General features: G+C 41.4%; 3 protein-coding genes across 4 annotated transcripts in view; all 3 read right to left on the reverse strand.

Moving 5' to 3' along the window:
* Positions 1–8,656, reverse strand: part of LOC111622219 (integrin beta-PS-like) — a 42,622-nt gene extending 33,966 nt beyond the window's left edge. Inside the window, exons 1-3 of the mRNA XM_023364570.1 lie at positions 8,505–8,656; positions 7,250–7,317; positions 7,083–7,177 (exon numbers count right to left, since the gene is read on the reverse strand). Of these exons, the coding sequence (XP_023220338.1) occupies positions 7,083–7,177; positions 7,250–7,307 (153 nt within the window). The 5' untranslated portion in view covers positions 7,308–7,317; positions 8,505–8,656. The remainder of the gene's footprint in view (positions 1–7,082; positions 7,178–7,249; positions 7,318–8,504) is intronic.
* A 1,332-nt stretch (positions 8,657–9,988) lies between these two features.
* Positions 9,989–18,416, reverse strand: LOC111622220 (integrin beta-PS-like). 2 transcript variants are annotated; one of them, XM_023364572.1, is made up of 21 exons: positions 18,291–18,416; positions 17,663–17,747; positions 17,505–17,596; positions 17,332–17,421; positions 17,182–17,266; positions 16,852–17,080; positions 15,638–15,797; positions 15,489–15,572; positions 15,116–15,379; positions 14,968–15,044; positions 14,732–14,783; positions 13,376–13,531; positions 13,097–13,242; positions 12,441–12,513; positions 12,239–12,320; positions 11,935–12,047; positions 11,487–11,585; positions 11,292–11,415; positions 11,099–11,212; positions 10,328–10,494; positions 9,989–10,247 (listed from the first exon to the last, which is right to left on the reverse strand). In XM_023364572.1, exons 2-21 carry the CDS (start codon positions 17,721–17,723, stop codon positions 10,179–10,181), a joined length of 2,337 nt encoding a protein of 778 aa, XP_023220340.1. In that variant the 5' UTR covers positions 17,724–17,747; positions 18,291–18,416; the 3' UTR covers positions 9,989–10,178. The 2 variants fall into 2 exon arrangements, with proteins under 2 accessions (XP_023220340.1, XP_023220339.1); XM_023364571.1 differs by lacking the exon at positions 18,291–18,416 and adding an exon at positions 18,140–18,266.
* A 1,582-nt stretch (positions 18,417–19,998) lies between these two features.
* The window catches only part of LOC111622240, a 15,921-nt gene continuing 10,363 nt past the window's right edge, over positions 19,999–25,556 (reverse strand). The window contains 19 exon segments of the mRNA XM_023364592.1: positions 19,999–20,176; positions 20,318–20,484; positions 20,566–20,682; positions 20,823–20,946; positions 21,112–21,210; positions 21,361–21,467; positions 21,542–21,623; positions 21,874–21,943; positions 22,063–22,199; positions 22,374–22,520; positions 22,629–22,668; positions 22,746–22,822; positions 22,891–23,154; positions 23,825–23,967; positions 24,048–24,127; positions 24,349–24,425; positions 24,497–24,760; positions 24,870–24,953; positions 25,019–25,180. Of these exon segments, the coding sequence (XP_023220360.1) occupies positions 20,108–20,176; positions 20,318–20,484; positions 20,566–20,682; positions 20,823–20,946; positions 21,112–21,210; positions 21,361–21,467; positions 21,542–21,623; positions 21,874–21,943; positions 22,063–22,199; positions 22,374–22,520; positions 22,629–22,668; positions 22,746–22,822; positions 22,891–23,154; positions 23,825–23,967; positions 24,048–24,127; positions 24,349–24,425; positions 24,497–24,760; positions 24,870–24,953; positions 25,019–25,180 (2,310 nt within the window). The 3' untranslated portion in view covers positions 19,999–20,107.

Raw genomic sequence — 25,556 nt, forward strand, 5'->3', positions numbered from 1 at the left:
AATGTTCATAAACTTCGTTGCTTACTCCGGATTATGACGTTTAAGAAGTAATTTAAAAAACTTATTCCTTTCTTGTATTTTAGTGTTTTTATTGTAATAAATTTAACTCCACTAACTTTCTTTTTAAAAATTATAGAATTAAAATTTATGATGACAGTTCCATTTTTTGGATTGGTTATACTGAATATGAATTTGTGGTTTCTGTTAAGCAACTGGCTTACGATATTTATTGTTCTCTTTTACTTTGCTAGTTTTATTAACGAAAGAAAAACCTTAAGTGGAGGTTTTAACTCATCTGACATCTTTGAAAATCAAACTGTTAACAATAGCATACAGTATATGTATTTTATATTTTTTTTATTTGTTTTAATTTTTTACATAAACAAATAATATACCATTAACTATCAACCTAATTAAACAATTTTTATCAAATGTTAAATTATGGAAAAAGTACTGCCTGAAAAATCTGTACTACAGTAGAGTCTCGAAAACTCAGCACTCGATAACCCGGCAGTCCGGATAACTGGGCCACACCCTAGCAGGGCAAAAAAGTCCTTAGTTAATTAATTTTCATGATAAAGACAGCTTTATGCCTCAAAGTATTTTTCTGAGGTCTGTCTTATCAGGTAAATTACTGTACACAGTGTATTTATTAATTTTCATTTTCATGTAGTAAAGGGTCTATGCCTTCATAAAGGACGTACTTTTCCTTTGTTTAAGGGTATTTGGGCAGTTTATTCTCTGTTGTATTCTCAAGCAAACAATACATACAAGTACAGTACAGTATTTTCTGAGGAAACACTCATACTTATTTTTTTTTAACCCCATTCCCGATAACCCGGCATTTTCACAAACTCGGCCACCCTTCAGTCCACATTAGGCCAAGTTTTCAAGACTCTACTATATTAATTTTTGTAACTGATTATATTTCTTTACAATAGATCACTTACTTTTCTACCATAAAAACTATTACATAAGTTCTTTGAGTATCAAATGAAACTTAGTGAAACAGTAAGAATTTGCAGAAATTTATTTACTAAATGAGAAAGTTATTATATTTACAGATTTCAACTGTTTCCTTCTATTAAGACAGAGCGTTAAGTGTTTCTTAAAGTTACAAAGCAATCAGCAATTGTGTTTATTGTTCTTTTTGCCTTATGAGAAGCATCCTAATTTTCAGATAAATTTTAGGTACAAAAGTGCATCTTGTAAGAAGAAAAATATGGTAATTTCAAATAAATTCCAATTATAATCTAGATAGCTTAATGTGTTACTCTTCCTGTTTTATATAAGAAAATGCCAGTTGCAAATATCAAAAAATAACGATTTCTTCTTTCCAGAAAAATGTTCATTAATAAAACAAATGTTTTGATTACCTCAAGTCTACCATCAACCCTACTAAAAAGACTCCAAAATAGAACTTTTTTATATTAGGGTTGATGGATTTATAGGCCTATCTGAGTTAGGCCTATAAATTAGGCCAAAGTTTGTTTTGTTTCATTAAAATAAACATTTTGCTGTAAAGATAAAAAAAGGTTATATTTTGATATTTCCAGTTTTATCCCATAACAAAAAATACATAAGCGGTACATAGAAGTGTACAAATGGGAAGTTCCATATAAAGAACTATTTTTATGAATTAGAATCTTCTAATTTAATGACTACTATCTTACCAAAATAGATCAACAATATTATCTTTTATAAAAGATAAGTTTGTAGACCGATATACTAATCATCAACATAACATCCTCGAAGCCTTTTACGACTGAAGATCATTTTTGTACAACTAAACAACTACGAAATTTATTTTATGTTACTTAGAAAATAAAAACACTCTAAACACTCATTACAGAAAAACATAGCTTTCGTTAATTTAAAAAAAATAGCGAAGCAACTGGCAGAAACCTGTAACAAACAAAGAGTAACTGCATCAAAAGAATTTATTTAGCTAACTTATTCTGAATCACTTAACATTCATACTTCTATTACTAAAACAAACTGTTAGAATGAAGCTGGAACCAAAGACTTCACAAGTATACATTAGAAAGGAAGCAATTCAAATCATCTCAATTATTATTAGTTTAAAAGCTAAATCCATAAGTTATCAGGTACAAGTCTTTAAAAAAATAGTTTGAACTCAACCTATTTATCAGTTTGATTCAAAATCTTATAAGCATTTACGGTTGTTCGATTGGAATTGTTGTAATGTTTGAATGTAGTCAATTTCAAGATGGGTTGGTAAAATCCTGAAAAGTACTTAATCAAATTAAATCTTCCTGACTACTTTAGCAGTTTTCTTTTTCCTTTCTAATATGAAACTGTTATCTTTGCTTATAGACACCATTCAACAATTTATAGGATAATTTGTTAAGAAATAAAAAATTCCCAAAGACAAAAATATAAATTCATGCACCTACAGAATTTCTTTTAGCAAAGAGCTTAATATCAACATAGCATGCGTAAAAGTCCAGGACATTTATCCTATTAACGTCTCTCCTGCATTCCAATACAAAAACAAGCATTATCAGCTTTTGCAAGAACTATAGATATATACTATCAGAGCCATCAAGAAGAAAAGCTGAGGATTTTTCCTCGGGCTCAGAGAAAACTTAGGAATTCTATCTGTGTAAATTAATGTATTTTTAAATACTTTTAAATGACACTTGCTTTATATCATCTTCAAATCTTGCAACTCAAATTTTATCCACTTCTAATTAATATACGTATGTTCCAGTCTTCTAAATCCAATGCATTCGTGATGTTTTAGGAGGTACAGGGATGGAAAAGTGGGATGATACCTCCACCATACTACCCACTCCAAAATGTGATTAAATTCTAACTTTGGTTTTGTTCATCACAATGTGTACGCGTAAATACACTATAATGATGTGTATGTGGGATTGATCACGGCCTCACCGTCCCACCACCTTTACTAAAATCTTTAAAGTTACTTTTTATTAATAAAAGAAACATTCTATGTATTTCATTTATTTAAAAAGAAACGGCAAAAGGGACCTGCTATAAAATTAAAGGGTCCGCCTCTGTCCTCCTGACCCCATATGTGTTATTGATGGTTATGTATACTACTGATCAGAATAAGACTAGAACAGACAATTGAAATTTTAAATCCTATGCTAGACTATGTGAAATCTCCAAGCATAAATCTTTAAAATATCATAACACAGACTTAGACAATGTTAAAAATGTAAGATTCATTCTCGAGTTTTATAATCGAAGGCTTGTTTTTATTTAAAACTTTCTGCTAGATTACAAAGCTATTCTGTTATAAATCGATTATTATTTTTTATTAATTGCATAAAATCCTAATAATGAAGTTTACGTAAACATCAGCTTGTTAAATCTAAAATGCTCGGCCTTAGCTATAAACATTTATTAATACATTTGCATTATTTTTTTTCATATCAGTTGAATAATCTCTTTTTCAAAGTTTAAGAAACTTATGAAACTTTATATATTACATATCAGGTCTTTATATGTGGTAATAATATATATTTCATTGATATATTAAAATATTGTATAACTGGGTCAAAATTGCCCAATGGCCTGTTAACCAGGTCAAAAACAGCGCTGTTTATTAAAAATACCACTATTAAAGGTGCCTTAAGTAATTTAAGTGAATATTTTTTAAATCATCGCACCACATATGTATATAATACAACTTTTAATATAACGTAGATGCTAAAAATTCATTCAGAAGAATTTATTTTTACTGTTAAAATCAATTTTCTTAGCCCTTTCACCATTTTTATTTACACAATCATCAGAAATTATAACTCTTATTTTATGAGAATTATGGCAAATGTAACTTCTAGAAAACAGTGAAATATATATTATGGCTTTATCATCAATAGTAAAACAGTTTAAACTGTTTTAAACTGAGTTTCAGTCATTATTTAAATAATACGGAAGTAAAAAGATAACACAAGGTAACAAATTTTTTTTCTGCCTAAACTTCAGACTAATTTTCTTTTTAACTGTTACGGTAAATCAGTAACTGTTTCTTCGAGTAAATTGCTTATTAATTTGAACTCTCGGTTATCCGGCAAACACACTTGCTCTGCACTTCCGTTTCCACAAAACTGTTACTCGCGTCTCGTTTTCTACAGGATTTCGTTTCCACGCACGGCAATGCCCACCCGGATCCAAAATGAATCGGCACCGAAGGGCAACGGGTTACGTCACTAGTCGCGCTTAGGCCCTTACACACGCGGTAATCCGGCATCCCTCCATGCAAGGAATAGTCAGATCGGCAAGAGTCCGGCATCTATATCATACATTAAAAGATTTGATAAAATTGTGTATATTAACTCCATAAAGTATTTAGAAAATAACTTTCATAAAATGATTTATTTATAAAAAGTAAACCACATTCTAAATATAGAAATTCATTTTTGGCACTTTTCATGTTTTGATAAGAAACTAGAACAAAATTTCTTCAATATAAAACTAAAAGAATCAAGCGTCGAAAATAATCAACATTTGGCATTTCGATTCCTTACGAAGACAACAGTTTAACGATTTGCGTTCTACGTCGACTAATTTATTTCGAGTACATCATCGCTCCTAATACAGATCAAATCAAATATAATAAATCTTGCCATAAGCATAGCATCGTATTTTTAATCTCTAATTCTCCCCGTTGTTTTTAATCCGAAAAATTACCAGTTTATATGTTAAATACAAAAACGACCATTCCCATATCAATTCGAGTTATCGTTAGCCTACATTTAATCAGTCTACGCAGAAACCAATTCCTGCCGATCCGACTGTTCCTTGCACGGAGGGATACAAACAACAACAGCAAGTAGCCTAAGTTTTGACCCCATTATTCTTTTGTTTCTTTTAATCATACAGGCAAGCTAAACAATGCAGAAATCAAATTTTATAAATTGTCATCGGTTATTTTACTACCGGTAGTATTAAAAATACGGAACGGGATCCCATTCCAAGTTTAAAAAGATATACAGACAGAATCCTTAATTCAAACAGACAGAAGCCATACTAAGAAGGATTTTATACAGATAATTTTCTGGAAGATTAAGTTCCTCCTGTCTTTTCCTCGTGGTAAAGGTTAAATACAAAATGTCGCAAACTATTATTGTATTAGAAAAATTGATAGCAACGTTGCATTGTGTTAGGGATTGCAAATTTTGTATTTAATAACTAGTGACAATACGCAGACTGAAAGTAACATTTGGATATCTTATCTGTAGTAAATTTAGACTTCGAACATCTGATTGAAATTATAAATATTTTTAAAGTAAATCATTTAATCGACGACATATTGCTACGATTTCCATTTGAGATAATCGATTATCGACGAATACCGTACGTTCTTCCCCACTCGCGTCATTTCCTATTGGAGCATCTTCCCCCCTTCCTTTATAGCTGGCTCTATGCCCACGATTTCTTTCTATTTACGATTTATTTTTTCAAAATATTCGATAATGTCCACCCTTAAAAATGAATGTCTTCGTAGTGTTTGCTAGTTAACGTATTTTAATATTATCGGGATTTGTAAAAGACATAATTGTTAAGTGTTGGCGGAAACAGTCCGTCGTCCATACACCCCCGTTAAAAGCTCGGCGGTTAGGCAAAACAAAACAAATCTTGACGATGGTTTTGATTCGTCATACACTTACTCATCGTACATAAATATGTATTTTTAAACAATATCGGATCCAGAAATCTTTTGAGGGGTGCAGAAAGGAAACGAAATTTGAAGATGTCCGAGTTCACTGGAGAGAAAAATCCTGGGAAGGGTGCAGCGCATCCCCCAAAACCGCCTTTTCTTTTAAACTATATACAATGTTGTTATTTTAATAAAAGGGCTATTATTTTATTCAGAAACTTTGAATTAACAGTGTACTCGGGTGCGTTGCCTTCAATATTATCTTATTTGTCTGTATTTAACGGGAAAACGATTAAACGTATAACAATACGCTTTTGTTTTTGTAAATAAACTAAGTATAAATGCAGGTTTCTACTGTAAAAGTGTTTCTAAATTCCTCGCTTAACTGTTAACAGGCGGTTAAGAACTTATCTCAATAATATATTTACAGTGGGGAAGTCCCTAAATCTTTGATGAAACTAACTTGTATGTATGTATGTATGTATGTATGTATGTGCGTGCAGAGCCGATAAAAGGGAATGGATAATGGGATAAAATTCTCCGGGCCCAGGATTAATTTAAACGGAATCCGGGCATCATCCCACAATTTATTTTTACGCGCTATTGTAATAACTATTGTTCTTGATTCTGTAAAAAAGTAATAGACTCTACCCTATAAAGTAATAGCCTGTAGACTACATAAAAAAACTGGAAATTTGTGTGTAGTGTATGTAATGTGCGTGTGTGTGTGTAATTCTACGTTATATATCGGGTTTGGGGCTGGGACCGGAACGTCCCCAAAATAATCTTAAAATGCCTGGTATCTCGATTAGAAGTGGACGAAATTCGAGCGACCAGTTGGAGGACACCATATAAAAGCAAGTTAAATAAGTAAACGCGTTTAAAAACAATTAATTTCTGGTTATAAATAAAGTCGAAAGAGAAGAGCGAATTAATGAAATTAAATAAATACTTTAAATAATGTTTTTAGTAAGGTAACGGCATTTAAGTAAAAGACGGGAACGGTCTACGATTTTCTAAGAAACAGCGCAATCATTTCGGTAATGCCAGGGACCACCGATAATGGACAGCGGAGGAAAAACGATAAAAAAGCCGATAAAAACGCATTAAGTAATTTTATAGAGAATGACAAATCTCTATAATCTTTTGTAACGCCATTTTGTAACTTCCGCACGCCGAATAACAGAATAATCTCCGCTTATTTTGCATCAACTGTTAATGTACGAAAAGCAGACGCTGGTGTGTTTTACCACATTCAAGGCCGCTAAAATAAGGAATAAATATTAAGTCCCGATGGCTTTTGTTCTAATTAATTTGGTCCTTCGACGGATCCCAATTTGTCTTCCGTATACAGTACATTACGCCGAGGAGGTTAGTCGACCGCGTGTCAATTATCCCCCCCCGATAGAGTGAAAGGAAGGAGACTGACCTCTTCTGAACACCAGGCGCACTCGGGATCGGCTGTGATGCACTTTCCGCAGGTGTCTCGACTGACGCAGGGATTGCCGCTCAAGTTCTCCGCCACTGAAAAGGAAAGGAGGAATCGGTGAAGGGAAAAAAATATGGGACGTCCGACGGATGCAGAAGGATACTCACATTGGCACAGGGCGATTCCCACGGAGGAAAGTAGCAAAGGTATAAGTAGTGGCTTCATGTCGGACGGTCTGAAAATAAATCGCGTCCTTTAGACAAATTCTCTATCCCTTACGCCGCGCTACCCGAACCTCGTCCTATTTTCTCTAGAAAGGGTAAAGGGTAGAAGGTCCGCATCCCCTATCTGGAAACGGTCCCCGCTTCCGACAGGACGGAGAAAGTGGAGAAAGTGGTTCTACCGCTGCCTTCGTAAGCGGCGGTAAAAATTCTCTGGCCCTCCCTCCCTCCCTCCCGGCCTTATTTGTTTACGGAAGGTCGAAGCGCGGAGAAAAACACTCCCGGAGCGCCCACTCATTTTCTCCGACCTTCCACCCGAAACAACGGACTGTTTGGTCGCCTACGTTTGTCCTAAAACGTCCCTTTCGACCTTATCGGACCCCTGGCCGGACGTCTCTTTCCGGGGAATTTTAAAAGGATTCCCCAAAAATTGGTGGCTGGAGGTGAATGCGTTTTGTCCCTTTCTCCCCCACCCCCGACCACGCGTAGGCTCGGAAGGTCGACTTTGGTATTTGCCAATCCTCTGGGCCGACCACTCCGGCTACCAGTACTTCTGTACCGGGTCGGAGACCTTCCTTTTTTCCTCCCTCCCCGCGCGGTCACCCACGTTTCCGTAAAGTATCCCCCCTTACCCCGTTAAGCAGTGGTCACACCTAACACTTTAGAGTACAGCCGTCTCGACTCCGCACCAAACCACTCCGCTTCTTAAATTAGACCCATTTGGCTCGTCTCGGGAACCTCGTTCGGGCACGTGACCCACCGAATCCACCAAAACAAATCGGCGCCCCTCCGCTTCTTCCGTTTCTCCGCCTCCGGCCATCGACTTCCGGTCGGTACCCACCGAGGAAGGTCGAAGGACGAAGAAGGACGGAGAGGTCTCGGACTCCCCCCTCGAGGGTCGACTCCGGACACCAGCGAAAGGAGGGGGCCGCGCTTCCCCTTCGTCGACCGACTTTCTTTACCGTTAACGCCATCGTCGCCTAATTTTCGGTCGGGAGGGGGAAAAAAACTCTTTCTTCGGACGATTTTCGGTCCGGAAAACTTTTTCCTTCCCGTTCCACTCGTCTCGACCCCCGGACGGTCCTCCCGTCGCCCGCTAGAAGAACAGACGTCGCCACTGGCCCCGTCTTCCCGACGTCCCCCTTCTCCCCCTTCCCTACGCGGATTTTAATTACGGTAGGAAGACACCGAAGATACTCGCCTGTTATTGTGTCGTCGCGGGTCCCCGAAAGACGATGTCCGCTCTTAATCCCAGGGAGAAAACAAAGAGAACCACCCGCCGCCCAGACTTACTACTGACTATTTAAGGGAAGCCAGTCACTCGGTCGGTGACGTCACCGGAAACGCCTAAGCGTCGATACGTCATCGGCCGAGAACGGATTCCTTCTTTTCCCGGAATCGGGTCGTTACTATCTCTTCCTTTATTAATAATATTTCCGAAACAGAACTATTCCTTTCCGACGGCCAAATGACATCGCTCGTGTTCGTTTGACGACGAGTATACAGACGAACGTTTCTTTCGTCTGTCAACTTTAACCGTCTTGGTCAATCGCTCCGAGAAGCGCCAGTCAAATAAACCGTGCTTAATTTACCCGCTTATTTCTTTAATCTCACGACGTTTGTATCCGTATCTATTTTAATCTTTAATAATTTGTAGATAATGGCGGATGATAAATCGACCGTAAGATTGGAAGAATTTTACTAATTTCTCCACCAGGGGGCCGAAAACGGAGAGCCTAGAGCGCGTTCGAGAACGGTTTCCGAACGGATTGGAAGCGGCGTAAACGACCAGATCGCGTTCGAAAACGTTTTTCTTATTAAATTTTACCAAGTATGATAATAATAATAATAATAAAATAGACTATTACGGAAAACTGAATTTTGCTTCTTAGCTCTTCAGAGCTATTTAAAAAATGAAAATTTTCATTTTTTAAATATCATAGTATTTATGCGAAATAAAAATTAAATATTTATAAATATAACATAATATTTATTTCACCGCGAGATGGCCGAGCGGTTAAGGTGACGGTCTACCATTCTCGGGGTTCCGGAATCGCATCCCGGAAGCATTATTGTATATTAAAGCTGATGTAATACGTTAATAAATACGTAGAAAAGACTAAAATGTTTTGATTTTCGCCACAGTCTTTTCCGAGTACTTTTTAATGTGTAAATTCGTCAGCCATTTTTTGAAAGAAATGATATATGACTCGTGGGACAGAACCGACGTGCAGGTAAGCACGCTTCCCACCAGATGGTCGAAACTTGAGAATTAACCGCCCCGGCCATCCGGAATCGTTGTCCACGTTGGACTTAGTATATTAATAGGATTTATAATACAGTAGATTTCCCTATAACACGGGTTCATATAATACGGATTCGTATCTACCGTGTTATAGGGGGTCTACTGTACTAGTGTTTTGTCTTATCGTCTTATCGATTTACTTATCGTCGGTAACCAAAGGCGAGTTTTTAACGGTATTTTACGATATTAAAAGTTAAATTTGAAGGTAATGGGTTAGGGATTGCTTTCGTTAGGACAATACGGATACATCTCGCGATAAAAATAAAAACGAGGAGTCGCCTTCTTCCAATAACACCAATACCAAGAAGAGGACCAGGTAGTGTAGGTTATCGTCGTGAGCACTTCCGGTGGCACCATTGTTTGGGGGAGTGGATCCGAGAAAAAGTGCATAAATAATTTTATTTATCCAATTAGATTTTACAAGAAATCTTCCAGAAAAATCGGGAGCGAAACGGTAGCAGATAGTAAGAACGTCTTCGGAGAGTGACGCCTGGTCTTTCTTTAATTAATTCTCGGTTCCTTCTGGACTCGTTTCCTGATCCGACGAAACTTCCGGAAGTCGGAGGCGGCTCAGGTGGCGTCGCCGAAGGCGGGATTGTGGAAGGTGGAGGTGGCTTCTTTATACAGAGGATTTTTCTCCTGCAAAATAAAATAGCGGCGGTGGAGTCTAAAGAAGGAAAAGAGAAAGTTTTGCGAGTGAAAGAGGAGAATTTACTTACTTCGTTCCACTTTTTGTCTTGGATCTCTTTTAGGAACTTGGCGTATTCCCTGGAGTCGTGGACGGTGGTGATCAACTTCCAGATCAGCAGAGCCGCCAGTCCCAGCCCCGCGATGGCTCCCGCCACTCCCAGTCCTATGGCCAGAGCGTTCACCGGCTTGGGACATTCTGTCGAAACAATCACACTTTATTATTATTATAGACCGACTTACGGGTTCCAGTCGCGCGCCCACAAAACGCTCTTTATTCTCGTTCCGACGTCACCTTACCAAATAATCGGTCAACCCGCGGGGTCGATGCCGGAAAACTTCCGTTCCGGCCGACGATTACTTCTCGCAATTCTTTAAATTGAAGCGTATATTTATTTATCTGTTGCGAATTTCTAACCCCGTCACGCTGATAGAAACGTAGAGGACACCCGTAAACGATAACGGTGTCTCCTACCGCAATTTCGTCCCCCTTCTTTTCTTCCCTCGGCTTTCTTTAGTCGCGGATTAACTTCGTACGGTTATACTCCTTACCCTAGTTTGGAAGGCACGTCGCCAGCTTATTTCCCCAATTTTACATTCGCCAATACGGTGGGCAGACCATGGAGCTATACTACTAGAGCGGCAGTCCCTAGAATCAACTGAAGCCAGTATAATGGTCGCGCAGGGCGGGAGAGGCCATCTCCACAACCCAACTGGAGCGATGCCGTTCCAGTTAGATCTTATAGCTCCATGGGGCAGACAGAATGCCGATAGACGGGGCGGTATGAATAAACAAAAAGTACCTTTTCGTTTTTTAACCTTAACCACGGGCGAGTCGTTCTGCAACTCGTAGAAGAAAAAATATCTGCATCCGATCTCGTCGTCGAAAGCGCATTCGTGGCTCGACGACACGTCTTCTATCGGTGGGGGGAAATAAATAATTTAATAATCTCATACGGGCGGTAGAATATCGTTAAGAAATACATATATATATACCTCCGTCCTTCAGCTCCCTGTATATTCCGGTGCAGTTGGCGCACTCGTTCTCTTCCAGAGGACCGGAAGCGAAGATCTTGCACTGGACGCAGGGTCCGTATGCTTGGCAACTTCCGGGACAGATCTACGGGAAGAAAAGTTCTCGAGTCACTCGATCGTCGTCTACGTCGTTTTAAATGGGGAGGAAGGACTCACCAGACACTGCTGACAGTAAGCTCCGTCGTAACGTTCCGTTTTGCTCTCTTTGCACTTGCATGAGCCGCAGGTACAGTCCCCTCGATCGTTACAAACTTTCTGCCAAGAGAAACCTTTCCGTTAAGGCTGACGCGAAGAAAAACGCGGATTTACACCAAATCACTCTTAAGCTACGCGCGAAACGATCCGTGCCTCGTCTTTCCAACAGTGGACCTGCGGAAAGCACCAGGTAGGACCAGCACTTCCCTGCACTTCCCTGTTAGGACCAGCGGTTAACTGTTTACTTTTGACTATCTCGCGACATAGTTGCTACGTATTCTACCGGTATGGGAAAAGAATAATTGTAATAAAATATAATTGTATTCCGAAATCGCTATCACCCGCTACCAATTCGCGCCAGGTCTTAGAACTCGTCAGCGTTTCAATGGAAGAGGAAGAAGTAACTTACCTTGGTGACGGGATCCAAACAGGTGTCGACGGAATCTCGACAGTCGCAGACGTCGCCTTTCCATCCGGGCATACACACGCAACGCCCGCATTCGCATTTTCCCCTGTCCGGTCCTGGTGTTTCGTCCACCCAAGAAAGAAAAGAATATTTTAAGGCACGATACGAAAATTGGGCGATTTTAATATTACGCGAATCGATGCCGTCGCGATGGGTGGTAGAGTATAGTGTTTAGTGACCCCACCATTGTCGGTTGACAGCGCATTTCCGTCCGGAATATCTAGTGTTTAAAAGAACAGATAATTACCTCCGCACAGAAGGTTGTCGCGCCGATCGCAAGAAAAGTTGTCGCATTCGCAATACTTTCCGCTTACTTTCTCCTCGGGATCCTAACAAAATACGAAAAAAGTCTTTTTATTAGAGACGTCTGGAAGTCCAACAGCGAAGAGTTTCACCGGAAGAGTCCGAATTCGATTTTCTTTCGAAGCCAAAGAAAAGTTTTTACTCACCGTTCTCATTTCACACTGGCACTTTCCGCAGAAGCACTTTCCCCTTCCGGAACACACCACCGTGTCGTTGCCTCTAAAGAAACACAAGACGTGTCACTGGCACGCGACGATAAAGTAGTCTTTAAGTTGGGGTGGATGGGAAGAGTCTGAATGGTTCTCGTCCCATTCGTGGCGACTATCTTTACGATTACGTTTAGCTTGACCTAATGCCGGATTCACACTAGAAGTACCCGAACCGATTTTGGCGGCCGAACCGGCGTAAACACACATAACAGTACGAAGACTCCCGCACGACGGTACCAGAGTACCAAACACCGTATATCGATGTCCGTCTAATACAGGGAACCTTACTTGTCAGGTACAGAACAGTTTATTTAAACCTCTTTCCTCCCAGTGGCACTAAGAGGGCCTATTTTAGCCGCCCCAATGCGGGCTCGGCCAGGCCCACCGCGGGGCCTCCGGATGGCGGGGACGGGGTCCGAAATATCCGAGGCATACCACTCCCGAAAAGTTCCCGGAATCCCCTAGAGCGGTAGGCCGCCACGTCGACCATTCCGTCGTCGAATAGTCAGAATCGACGAGTATTCCAGTTGTAAATCGAGTCGAAAATTCGGTAATAATTAAAAATGGAACGGACCGAAAGCGGAAACACTCACCCGAAACACCTGGTGGTATCCATCTGGTCGTACCCTTCGGTACCGTCTCCAGAACATTCGCACTTCTCTCCGTATCTGCCGGGATCGCAGTTGCAGATACCGCACTCGAAAGTACCGTTTCCGGAACACTTGGGACTCTTCCTCTCCTGCCACCAAAAAAGGATTAAGAATAATGGAGGTTGAAAGATGGACGCCAGAAAATGACGATGTCATGGTAAAATTTATTCGTTTAGAGGCGGAAAATTCCGGAAAGGCGGACGGAATAAGAAAAGAACTCACCTCCTTATCGTGTTCTTCGCACTGGCATTCGCAGATCATCCGCACTTTGACCTTTACCGCTTCGTTCAGGTGTGTGGGAAATATCTCGAAGACGCGATTCCAGTCTCTGGCATTTTCCGGGCACGACGTCAACTCGATCCTGGCCACGAAAGTCACCTGTCGTGGATCGTTCGATCAGTCCGAGAGGTGAGCCACCGAGGACACCGACAAACCGGGTCCTCCAGTTACAAGTTAGTGTTAGAAATAGTAGGTGTTTGCAATTTTGTGTACGTTTAGTACTTGGCTTAAGCTAACTGGATTCAAATAAATTGCATTTCGATTGATTTAGTTTTTATTTGAAATAATGCCTTTTGTGCAGTGTTCCGAGTGAGAATGAGAGGTGAAAAGTGAAAAATTTGTATGCTATCATTATTTATATTATATGGTGTGTTCCCCTAAAACGTCACTAGTTTTAAACTGTTTTGTAAAATCCATTTGTTCGGCTATGTGGATAAATTGTGTCCATACTCCAAGTTTCACGTGTTGAAAGAGTCACTGCTGAAGCAAAATGCGATCTGGATCTCCACTTCCGTAGCTGGCTCTTATTTCTCGGTTTGCCCAATATCCGACATTGTTTCTTTATATTTTTTCTTTGTGGGCATGTCAAAGATAGCGTATATGCTACAAAAATGCCAGACACTAAAGCCCAAGAATTGCGGATGCCATTAACAACACGGTGGCCCTTTCAAGCGTGTGGGCGCGAAACTTGGAGTATCGACCAACATTCTTCGACACATTTTATTCAAATAGCTGAACAAATGGATTTTAAACGAATTACGAACAATCGAGAGGAACACTCTGCATTATCTTTAAAAACCAATCGACGTCTATTGTCATTTGCAGGTACAGTACAGTACAGTACAATAAGGAGACAAATATGAGTTGCACAAAGGTATACGAGTAGAGTTCTAAACGTCAAAAAACAGCCACGGTTTATAGAACATTCACTGTGTAATTCACTGCAGTTTTAGCCATAATCTACCACAAAACTGTGTCTGTTTTTGGAACCATAGAACTCTACTCGTACATCCCTTGCAACTCGTAGTTTACTCCTTACTGTATTTACACGTGGCAATGGACGTCGATTGGTTTTTGTCAACAAATCGAACACTACACCATTTTTCATTCGGGCACTGCTAGGGAGGCGCAGCCAATCTATCGGTCCATCGTCGCATACTCTGACGTTCTCGGTGGCCACGACCCGGTAAACTTCCGAATTCGGGAATTAAATTTCCGAAGAGACTTTCGAAAAAGTCCCTTCCGTAAATTAATTCACGACTGTCCCATACGTATTCACATTTTGGCAGAAAAACTTACGCTTCCTCCCACGGGGATGTTTTCGCACGAGTCCGTTTGCTTCTTCGTCTTCCTGTAAATTACATTTATATTAGTCACTTCGACAATAATAATAATATACAGTATATACATTGAGACCATTGTAAAACCTCGCCAATTTCGCCCCCCGATACCAAAACAGAGGGGAGAACTAGGAAACAACCAACGAGTTCCGGGGGGTAACGCGCTAACTCTGTTAGAAAGAGAATGACTCTTACCCCAGACAGGAGGAGAAATAAGTGATTTTGATGGGATCGGCGGAATCGTCCCTGATCTTCACCGACGATCTTATTTTCTGTAAAGAAATCGTTCAGGTGTGAAAGAAACCAACTGCTATTGTTTGCGAGATGTGGAGCGCGTACTCACGTCGTATTGATCGCGGATGAGTTGGACCACGTTGGAGGAGTCGTCCTCCAGAACTCCCACGGTGGCCGATTCTAACTCCCGCGCCAAGTCTTCGTAGACGTCATTCTGATCTCTGGTGACGGCGAAGATGACGTTGATCTTGTTGTCCCGCAGAAGATTCCTGATCTGGCTGACCGAAGGGTAGTCCTGAGTCAGACTTTCGGTGTAATTGCCCCGATCATCCAGGTGACAGTTTCCGTCGTTGGGTTTGACGATTCCAGCCAGCTGCAACAGATCGGAAACCGGATTGCAGTTTGTTAAACTCGGCGCAATTTCCGTAAATTTTCCAACTGAAATTACACTTTACAGACAATAACAGCTAGTAACAGATTACCTTTCCGTCTCCCGCGAAGTGGTATCCGGCGTCGGTAGAAAACACCAGTAGTTTGGTGGAATTTTCCCCCCATTTGATCTTGTCCTGCGGGTGAAATAAAAAGGAAAATTGAGGCAAAAGGGGTTAAGAAATTGAAAGTGTACACTCACCTTGCAAGAGACCGCTTGCACCAGAGCGTCCAAACCTCCTTCGGGGGCGTCGTAGTTACCCGAAATCTGAGAATTTTGCACTTCCGTTTTAAACCTGCCCGTGTTCCGACTCAGGGGCAAGTAATTTCGGAATCCGTAGGGAAAGGCGTAGTCTATTTTCCTACAAAAAGGTTTTTATATTGTTATATAAGTTCGTATATAAGTAAAGTATACAAGGTCTGTTCAAAAAGTATCGGACCTTTTTTTTTCCGCGTAAACCAATGATGCGCGACAGGCCTCCTTCGGTGGAGTTGTGGAGGGGACAGTCATGCACAATCCTGAATTTTTTCCCGCCTGCAGGAAGCGTCAGTCGTTGGCAATCGGCCTATGAGTGAGGTCATGTAGTGCGCTCTCGTCGGATTTCACTAAGCTGGAAAATGACTGAACAACGTGAGCAGCAATATTACATCAAATTTTGCCAAAAACCTTGGCGATACCCGAGCGTAAACCATTCGCAAGATTCAGCAGGCTTTCGGGGACGATCCTCGAGGCCAAAAAAAGCGCGGCAGGTCCGCAGCAATGTCAAAGGTCATGTTGACAGTTTTTTCGACTTTCGTGGGGTGGTGTGTCGTGAGTACGCACCACAAGGCCAAACCATCGCAAAGGAGTACTACCAGGAGGTCCTTCGTCGTCTTTCCGATGCTGTGCGACGCAAACGATCGGATCTGTGGTCGATCAAAACTTGGCAACTCCATCGTGATAACGCATCCGCCCATTCTGCGCATCTGATTCGGGCTTTCGTCGCCAAACATAACACTCCTGTGGTTCGTCACACTCCGTACTCTCCCCATATGGCTCCATGTGACCTTTGGCTATTTCCCAAGCTGAAAATGCCGCTAAAAGGAACCCGAATTTAGTCGAGAGAAGACATCGTGCAAAATCCGACGGAGCGGCTGATGTCCATTCTAAAAGATGCGTTCCAGCAGTGTTTCCAGCAATGGCAGGAACGCTGGGAGAAGTATATACATTACCAAGGAGACTACTTTGAAGGGGATTAGGGTTTTGTACCTCAAAGTCAATAAATTTATTTTTACCGACCAAAGGTCCGATACTTTTTGAACAGACCTTGTAGTTATTCGATGCCTTCTACCCCTAAGGTTTTTAACATTCGACCTCGACTTTTATCTATCTAACTCCATTCTCTAGATTAAGGAAGGACAGACAGAAACACTCACTGGTTGGGAATAATGTTGACGAAGGGCAACGTCACTTTCTCAACAAAGGCGCCGAATCCCAGTTGAAATTTCTTAGTGATGGTCTTCATTTCCCTGGCCAATTTATCTCCCAGGTTCACCAACTTCTCTTTGTCGTCCTTCATGGAATACGACAGATCCATCAGATAGTACAGATCCACCGGATAGTTTTCCGCCTGTTTGTACTGTATCCACAGTTCGTACGGATCGTCTAAAAGAAAAATAGTTTCTTCTCTTATAGTCCGAATCCTCTTTCGTAGTATAATACAGTACGTTCTCGACCCCATCTGGAATAGAGAACCGAAGACTTACTGGGTTTGAGTTCCAGCAGTACTTCTTGAGGCTTGACTTGAACGACGTTCTCCTCTAACTCGGCATCGCTGTTTAGTGCCCGATTCTGAAACACAAACGTAAAGAGGAATGCTTCGAAAGAAAAATACGCAAAAAGTGAAGAAAACTTACTTTTGTCGTCGTGCGATTGTTTGTGACGTGAAAGTAATGTTCGCAGGTCTTCATCGCCTCGAACAAGTCGCAGTGTTCTCCTTTCTCTTTCTGAAAATACCGAATCGACGTCGTTGTCATTCGTAAGAACTAAGATTGAAACCGAAAAGAATTGTTTCCCCCCCTGTACTTACCGGTTCCAAGCACCAGGCGCATCGGGGATGAGCCCGAATGCACTGACTGCAAGTCTCTCTACCTTTACATATATTGTCGGATGCCGCCGAAACTTGGGATTAACAAAAAAATTAAACCAAATTTCCGCTATATCGAGAGGTATAAATTAAACACTTACTTATAGAAATCGACACCAGAGTCCACCCCCAGACGGTGGACGAATACACCGACGTCTTCATCTCCTAATCTCTTACAAACGTTCCCTAAAAAACAACGTTTTAAAAAATCCAGTGACGGAAGAAGAATACCGGAAGTAAAGAGAAGGATGACGTAATAATCGCGCTGGCATCGTTACTAACGCGATTACAGTTTATCAAAGTGTATACTGTATACAAGTCGACCCCCTATAACACTGTTGATTATTCCGTTTTATATGAATTCCATGTTGTACGAATCACTTAGATTTTACAAATACGTGTGCTGGGCTGTGAACGGCTCACGTATTTGTAAAATTTAAGTGACTCGTACAACATGGAATTCATATAAAACGGAATAATCAACAGTGTTATAGGGGGGTCGACTGGGAAGAGTTTCCTTTCGAGGTGGTTATTTCGAAGTTGTGTAACGAAGGAGAAAAAAAAACGTCGATACTCACCTAAACAGAAACTTTCTATCTGAGCGAAACAGAGACGGAAGGAAGAGTCGCGCGCGCGTTTCCGCTTCGCCCAGATGACGAAACGTTTCCGCTTCCGTTCCCTAACGGCGATTCCGAGTAACCTTTCAAACGAACTCGAATATTTATCTACCTTCGCTCCTCCAACGAATTTCCGTTTTCGAACCCGAACCGAATCGGAGCTTATCCGATTTTGCACGTGCGTGGAAAGAAACAGCTCGAAATTTTCCATCACCCGAAATTCGCCAACGAAGACGGTCTCTCGTTCCGTTATTAAGCTCCAAAGTGGGTGAACGAAATAGCGCCCCCATAAATAACTCGAAAAAAAAAATTCGAATTTTTTAATTTTTCGAGATTTCCCGAGTCCAAAAATGTAAAAAATTTCGGGTTGTCATTTGTTGAATATTTTTTAATAGAAAATTCGTTCGTTCGCCCCCTGCAAAAATCTAATAAAATCGTTAGTATTTTTTTTTTTTCGTTGGTCAAAAATAATGAGCCATTTTTTGACGCGAGGCGGCGCCGAAGCGGACGCGTCGATCGTCTGCGCGCGATGTCAAAGGTAACGAAAAGTTAATTTTTCATTGGATAAAAATGAATCACGTGTTAATATTTAAAAATCTTGATCGGATAAGTCTTAAAAATTTAACCGAATCATTTTAAATTCCAGACGTTTATTGAAGTATAAATTTAGAAAATTACAAGAGAAATATTTAAAATATTATTTTTAAAAATGGCGCGCGCCCTACGTTGCCTCCGTCACGAGGCATCCTTTTGTTTTCTCCGAGTTACTACAATGTTTTTATGCCCGTTTTATATAAGTAAAGCGTATTTTCTTCCCGAAAACCTATGGCCTGGTTATATTATAACCTGGCCCACGTTACACACGCCAAGTCCCACGCGGTAATTTAATTAATAAGTACTGTACCTTTTCGGTAGAGACGAAAAAGTAGCATAATATCCCCAATGGACTATATATAACACAGAAGAACGTTACTACTTACTGTGTGTAGTTTACCGGTAATAAATAGAAATTCCTTGGCTTTGTGTTACGTTCAAAATACAGAAATAAAGGACGAGGTGGTGGTTTCGACCGGTAATCTCGCAACGTAAGGGTCGAAGGTGACGACTGAGTTAGGAATTTTTGTCGACTTGCAAAAATTCGTGCTAAGTAATTTTAAAATTGTGCAAGTTGGAACCGATTGGTCAGAAAAATAATCGAAACAGACGGCGATTTTAACACTAGAAAACGTCACCACTCGTGATAAAAGTAGCTTATAGGGTAATAGAAAGTAAGTTCTAACGGTTAAATAGAGGAAATTCCGACTATCCGTAATAGGGGATTACCACGTTCCTCTTAATTAAAAGTAATTTCTTAACGAGAGTGAAAAATTGTATTTACAAAAGGAACAAAACAATACATAATATACCCCCCGGATAAACGAATTTTCTACCATCGTAATTACTTTCGGTCGGTCTATATATACGGGGCGGGTACGGGAGGAATAAGTAAGATAATTACAGTCGACCCCCCCCCCTATAACACTGTTGATAATTTTGTTTTATATGAATTCCGTGTTGTACGAGTCACTTAGATTTTACAAATACGTGAGCCGTTCACAGTCCGGCAAACGAATTTGTAAAATCTAAGTGACTCGTATAACACGGAATTCATATAAAACAAAATTATCAACAGTGTTATAGGGGGGAGTCGACTGTTGTACTGTACTTTTAACACCGAGAGTCGGGAAGTCTTTCTGTTTTCTTCTAATTATATATAAACGCACTTTAGTCGAACTTATTTTCATTGAAATTCAGATGGGAGAATAAATAATTAGCGAAGATTTCTGAATGATGAATTTTATTGAATATCTTATTAAACATTTCGTATTGTAATAAACGGAAGCGACACCGTTCTTCCGCAACGAAGACTCGACGAAGATCCGGTCCAGGCTAAGAATCGTCCTGGAAAGTCGGGTTGTGGAAAGTGGAAGTGGCTCCTACGAACAGGGGATTTTCGTCCTAAAAAAAAAAAAACAATAAAACAACGGTTAATTACACTACGAAACTTGGTTTAATTAAAATATCTCCCTCTTTGCAAAGCAATCGGATAATTATCACCACTCGATAGAGCGAAAGAAAACGAACGTTCGTGTTTCTTACCGTGCTCCACTTTGCATTGTACAGTTCTCTTGTGAATCTAGCAAACTCTCGAGTATCGTGGACGTGAGTGATCAGTTTCCAGGCCAATAGAGCCGCCAGACCTGTACCCAAGATGCCACCCACCAAACCCGACACCACAGGAAAGTAGTCGACGGTTCCGGGACAATCTGATTCCCAAAAATAATTAAAAAAAATAGTCAGAGTTATGGCCGACCCCGTATAAATTCGCGTGCCGGTGTCTCCCATACCTTTAATAGGATTAACGATAATCACGGGCGTATCCTTTTCGTCTAGTCGATAATAGAAGTGGACCCGGCAGTCGTCGTCGTCGACGAACGTGCACTTCTGCATACCTTCCACGCTATCTATTAATTCATACAAAGTGTGTAATTAGTCTCCAACTTTTATTGTTGTTAATTATCGTTACTTTTATTTCCTGGCAGATACGTAGAGTATGGCACACAGTCTGTAATCGTGACGTTTATGGTGTGCGAAAGATACTCACCGTTAGCACGTAAATGTCGATAGAATCCAGTACAGTTATCGCATTCCGGTTGAGTTAGAGGACCTGAATTAAACGTCTTACACCCCACGCAAGAGTCGTACAGACCGCAATTTTCCGGACAGACCTGCGAGAAAATCGACCAATTAAAATGTTTCCTACAATTTAAATCGAATACGTATATAGTTTCTTGCGGAGAAAACAAGTGGAAGTGTTTAATCCACGCGAGAAGGTGGTAAAATTAACAAGGGAAAGTCTATTAGAGAAAGGTAATGAATTTCTAGATACGAACCGAACACATTTGACACCAAGTTCCGTAGTAGTATTCTCTTTCGTTGCGTAGACAGCTACAACTTCCGCATTCGCATACACCGTGATTGTTGCACATCACCTAAATAACGTAGATAAAAAAACCTGCTTCCGTAAGTCTGTATTTTTATTAGAACAAACATGGAACACTTTAAATGGAAACATGGAATAGTGGTCTGAAGAAAAAGTCCCGGAGTGATCGGAGAAGACGTTAAAGGTACAGTACACTTACCCCTGTAACGGGATCCAGGCAGGCTACCACAGAAACCTCACACTGGCAGGAATCTCCCGTCCATTCCGGAAAACACTCGCAAATGCCGCATTGGCAAATCCCGTGACCTGAAACAAAACCACTCTAAATACAGTACGTTGTCTGGTAAGCTCCGTAAGAACAAAGGACAGGAAAGACTTACCTGCGCAGATGGCGTTCTTGTATCTGTTACAGGAATAGTTGTCGCATTCGCAAAAACGTCCCATTATCCTCTCGTTGGGATCCTGAAAAATCCTCTGCGTAAAAATTCAAATACCCAGAGGCAGAGTTTAAAGGAAAAGTATGATGTACTGTATAGTACAGTACGGGGCAAGACACTACTAATTTAATAATAAATAATTCCTCGTTGAAAAGGGTTACTCGTCCGACGATTTGGATAAAGTTTTCTTAATCGTCGGGCTTTCGCTTTCTTATAAATTCGGAGGTGAAAGGTCGAGCGCCGGAAAGGAACCGGAACTAAACCAGACTACTTACGTATCTGGTTTCGCACACGCACTGACCGCAGACGCATACTCCTCTACCGGAACATATGACGTTATTGTGGCTGAAAATACGAAGGAAACGAAAAACATAAATTAAGAAAAAAAGAATGAAGATCAGAGAAGTAAGAGCGTTTTTCCATCGGGGAACTTCTGGAAGCGAAAGATAAGAAGGATTACTTACTTCATACAAGCCGAATCGTTACGGTAAGATCCGTCTTCCGCGTTGCATTCGCATCTCTTTCCGGCTCTACCCGGCCGACACAGACAACTTCCGCACTCCAAAGTACCTTCGCCCGAACACTGCACACTCTCTTCTTCCTAAACGCAAAGAATAACCCGTCATCTCTCTCCCCTCTTCGCCAAATTTATAAAACATCGACCTAAATGTACGAAATTTCAATTGTCGCTTAACGTTCGTAAATGCCACATTTCTCACGCCAAGACACAACTTACTTAACGTTAATCGATCAGAACGTATTACGAGACACTCACCCTGTTCTCACAGTGGCACTCGCACATCATTCTTATGTCAACGGTTAGGGCCTCGTCCACTCCCACAGGAGACACAAGGAACGTCTGGTTCCACAGATTCCTATCCGGTGGACAGGAATCTAGAGTGACTTCCATTTCGAAACTCACCTGAAAAATGGTCGGCGATTATTCCGGAAACGTAGGTAGGTTAGAGGATGGAAAAGGGGCATCTTTCGGATTACTCTTTTATTCTTTGAAACGCCTCTACATACTTACGCCGGTGCCCGGCGGAACGTTTTCGCACTTGTCTCCCCCTCTGAAATACAATTAGTTGACGTTTGTTAATTAATAATAACCGGAGAGAACGGATGAGGAAGAAGTTACGATTCTCACCCGGGGCAAGAAGAGAAGAAGGTGACTTTGACGGGATCCGAGGCGTTGCTGGTCAGTTTCACCGTCGAAGTTATGGCCTGAAGAGTAATAAACGTAAATCGAAAAGCCATCCTCCGAGGGTAGAAAGTCGAAACGAAGGACTCACGTTGTATTGTTCTTGGATCAATTGGACGATGTTGGAGGAATCGTGGCTGAGTTCGGCCACCGTCGACCCCTCCATTCGGGAAGCCAGGGAACTGTAGGCGTCTTCCATCTGCCGTGTGACTGCGAAGATGACGTTGACTCTGCTCTCTCTGGCCGCTCGGACGATCTGGGCCACCGAGGGGTAGTCTCTGTCCGTGCACTCGGAATACTCTCCTTCCTGGTTCAGGCTGCACCGGCCGCTGTTCGGTCGCAGAATCCCCGCTAACTGTTAAAGAGGACGAAGNACTGTTTTGTAAAATCCATTTGTTCGGCTATGTGGATAAATTGTGTCCATACTCCAAGTTTCACGTGTTGAAAGAGTCACTGCTGAAGCAAAATGGCGATCTGGATCTCCACTTCCGTAGCTGGCTCTTATTTCTCGGTTTGCCCAATATCCGACATTGTTTCTTTATATTTTTTCTTTGTGGGCATGTCAAAGATAGCGTATATGCTACAAAAATGCCAGACACTAAAGCCCAAGAATTGCGGATGCCATTAACAACACGGTGGCCCTTTCAAGCGTGTGGGCGCGAAACTTGGAGTATCGACCAACATTCTTCGACACATTTTATTCAAATAGCTGAACAAATGGATTTTAAACGAATTACGAACAATCGAGAGGAACACTCTGCATTATCTTTAAAAACCAATCGACGTCTATTGTCATTTGCAGGTACAGTACAGTACAGTACAATAAGGAGACAAATATGAGTTGCACAAAGGTATACGAGTAGAGTTCTAAACGTCAAAAAACAGCCACGGTTTATAGAACATTCACTGTGTAATTCACTGCAGTTTTAGCCATAATCTACCACAAAACTGTGTCTGTTTTTGGAACCATAGAACTCTACTCGTACATCCCTTGCAACTCGTAGTTTACTCCTTACTGTATTTACACGTGGCAATGGACGTCGATTGGTTTTTGTCAACAAATCGAACACTACACCATTTTTCATTCGGGCACTGCTAGGGAGGCGCCGCCAATCTATCGGTCCATCGTCGCATACTCTGACGTTCTCGGTGGCCACGACCCGGTAAACTTCCGAATTCGGGAATTAAATTTCCGAAGAGACTTTCGAAAAAGTCCCTTCCGGAAATTAATTCACGACTGTCCCATACGTATTCGCATTTGGGCAGAAAAACTTACGCTTCCTCCCACGGGGATGTTTTCGCACGAGTCCGTTTGCTTCTTCGTCTTCCTGTAAATTACATTTATATTAGCCACTTCGACAATAATAATAATAATATACAGTATATATATTTAACGAGCTGCATAAAATCTAATTTTTGAGTTATTGAGACCATTGTAAAACCTCGCCAATTTCGTCCCCCGATACCAAAACAGAGGGGAGAACTAGGAAACAACCAACGATTCCGGGGGGTAACGCGCTAACTCTGTTAGAAAGAGAATGACTCTTACCCCAGACAGGAGGAGAAATAAGTGATTTTGATGGGATCGGCGGAATCGTCCCTGATCTTCACCGACGATCTTATTTTCTGTAAAGAAATCGTTCAGGTGTGAAAGAAACCAACTGCTATTGTTTGCGAAATATGGAGCGCGCACTCACGTCGTATTGATCGCGAATGAGTTGGACCACGTTGGAGGAGTCGTCCTCCAGAACTCCCACGGTGGCCGATTCTAACTCCCGCGCCAAGTCTTCGTAGACGTGATTCTGATCTCTGGTGACGGCGAAGATGACGTTGATCTTGTTGTCCCGCAGAAGATTCCTGATCTGGCTGACCGAAGGGTAGTCCTGAGTCAGACTTTCGGTGTAATTGCCCCGATCATCCAGGTGACAGTTTCCGTCGTTGGGTTTGACGATTCCAGCCAGCTGCAACAGATCGGAAACCGGATTGCAGTCTGTTAAACTCGGCGCAATTTCCGTAAATTTTCCAACTGAAATTACACTTTACAGACAATAACAGCTAGTAACAGATTACCTTTCCGTCTCCCGCGAAGTGGTATCCGGCGTCGGTAGAAAACACCAGTAGTTTGGTGGAATTTTCCCCCCATTTGATCTTGTCCTGCGGGTGAAATAAAAAGGAAAATTGAGGCAAAAGGGGTTAAGAAATTGAAAGTGTACACTCACCTTGCAAGAGACCGCTTGCACCAGAGCGTCCAAACCTCCTTCGGGGGCGTCGTAGTTACCCGAAATCTGAGAATTTTGCACTTCCGTTTTAAACCTGCCCGTGTTCCGACTCAGGGGCAAGTAATTTCGGAATCCGTAGGGAAAGGCGTAGTCTATTTTCCTACAAAAAGGTTTTTATATTGTTATATAAGTTCGTATATAAGTAAAGTATACAAGGTCTGTTCAAAAAGTATCGGACCTTTTTTTTTCCGCGTAAACCAATGATGCGCGACAGGCCTCCTTCGGTGGAGTTGTGGAGGGGACAGTCATGCACAATCCTGAATTTTTTCCCGCCTGCAGGAAGCGTCAGTCGTTGGCAATCGGCCTATGAGTGAGGTCATGTAGTGCGCTCTCGTCGGATTTCACTAAGCTGGAAAATGACTGAACAACGTGAGCAGCAATATTACATCAAATTTTGCCAAAAACCTTGGCGATACCCGAGCGTAAACCATTCGCAAGATTCAGCAGGCTTTCGGGGACGATCCTCGAGGCCAAAAAA

The sequence above is a fragment of the Centruroides sculpturatus genome, unplaced genomic scaffold (genome assembly GCF_000671375.1).
Source record: "Centruroides sculpturatus isolate CEXI.00-Female unplaced genomic scaffold, Cexi_2.0 scaffold219, whole genome shotgun sequence".
Lineage (NCBI taxonomy): Eukaryota > Metazoa > Arthropoda > Arachnida > Scorpiones > Buthidae > Centruroides > Centruroides sculpturatus.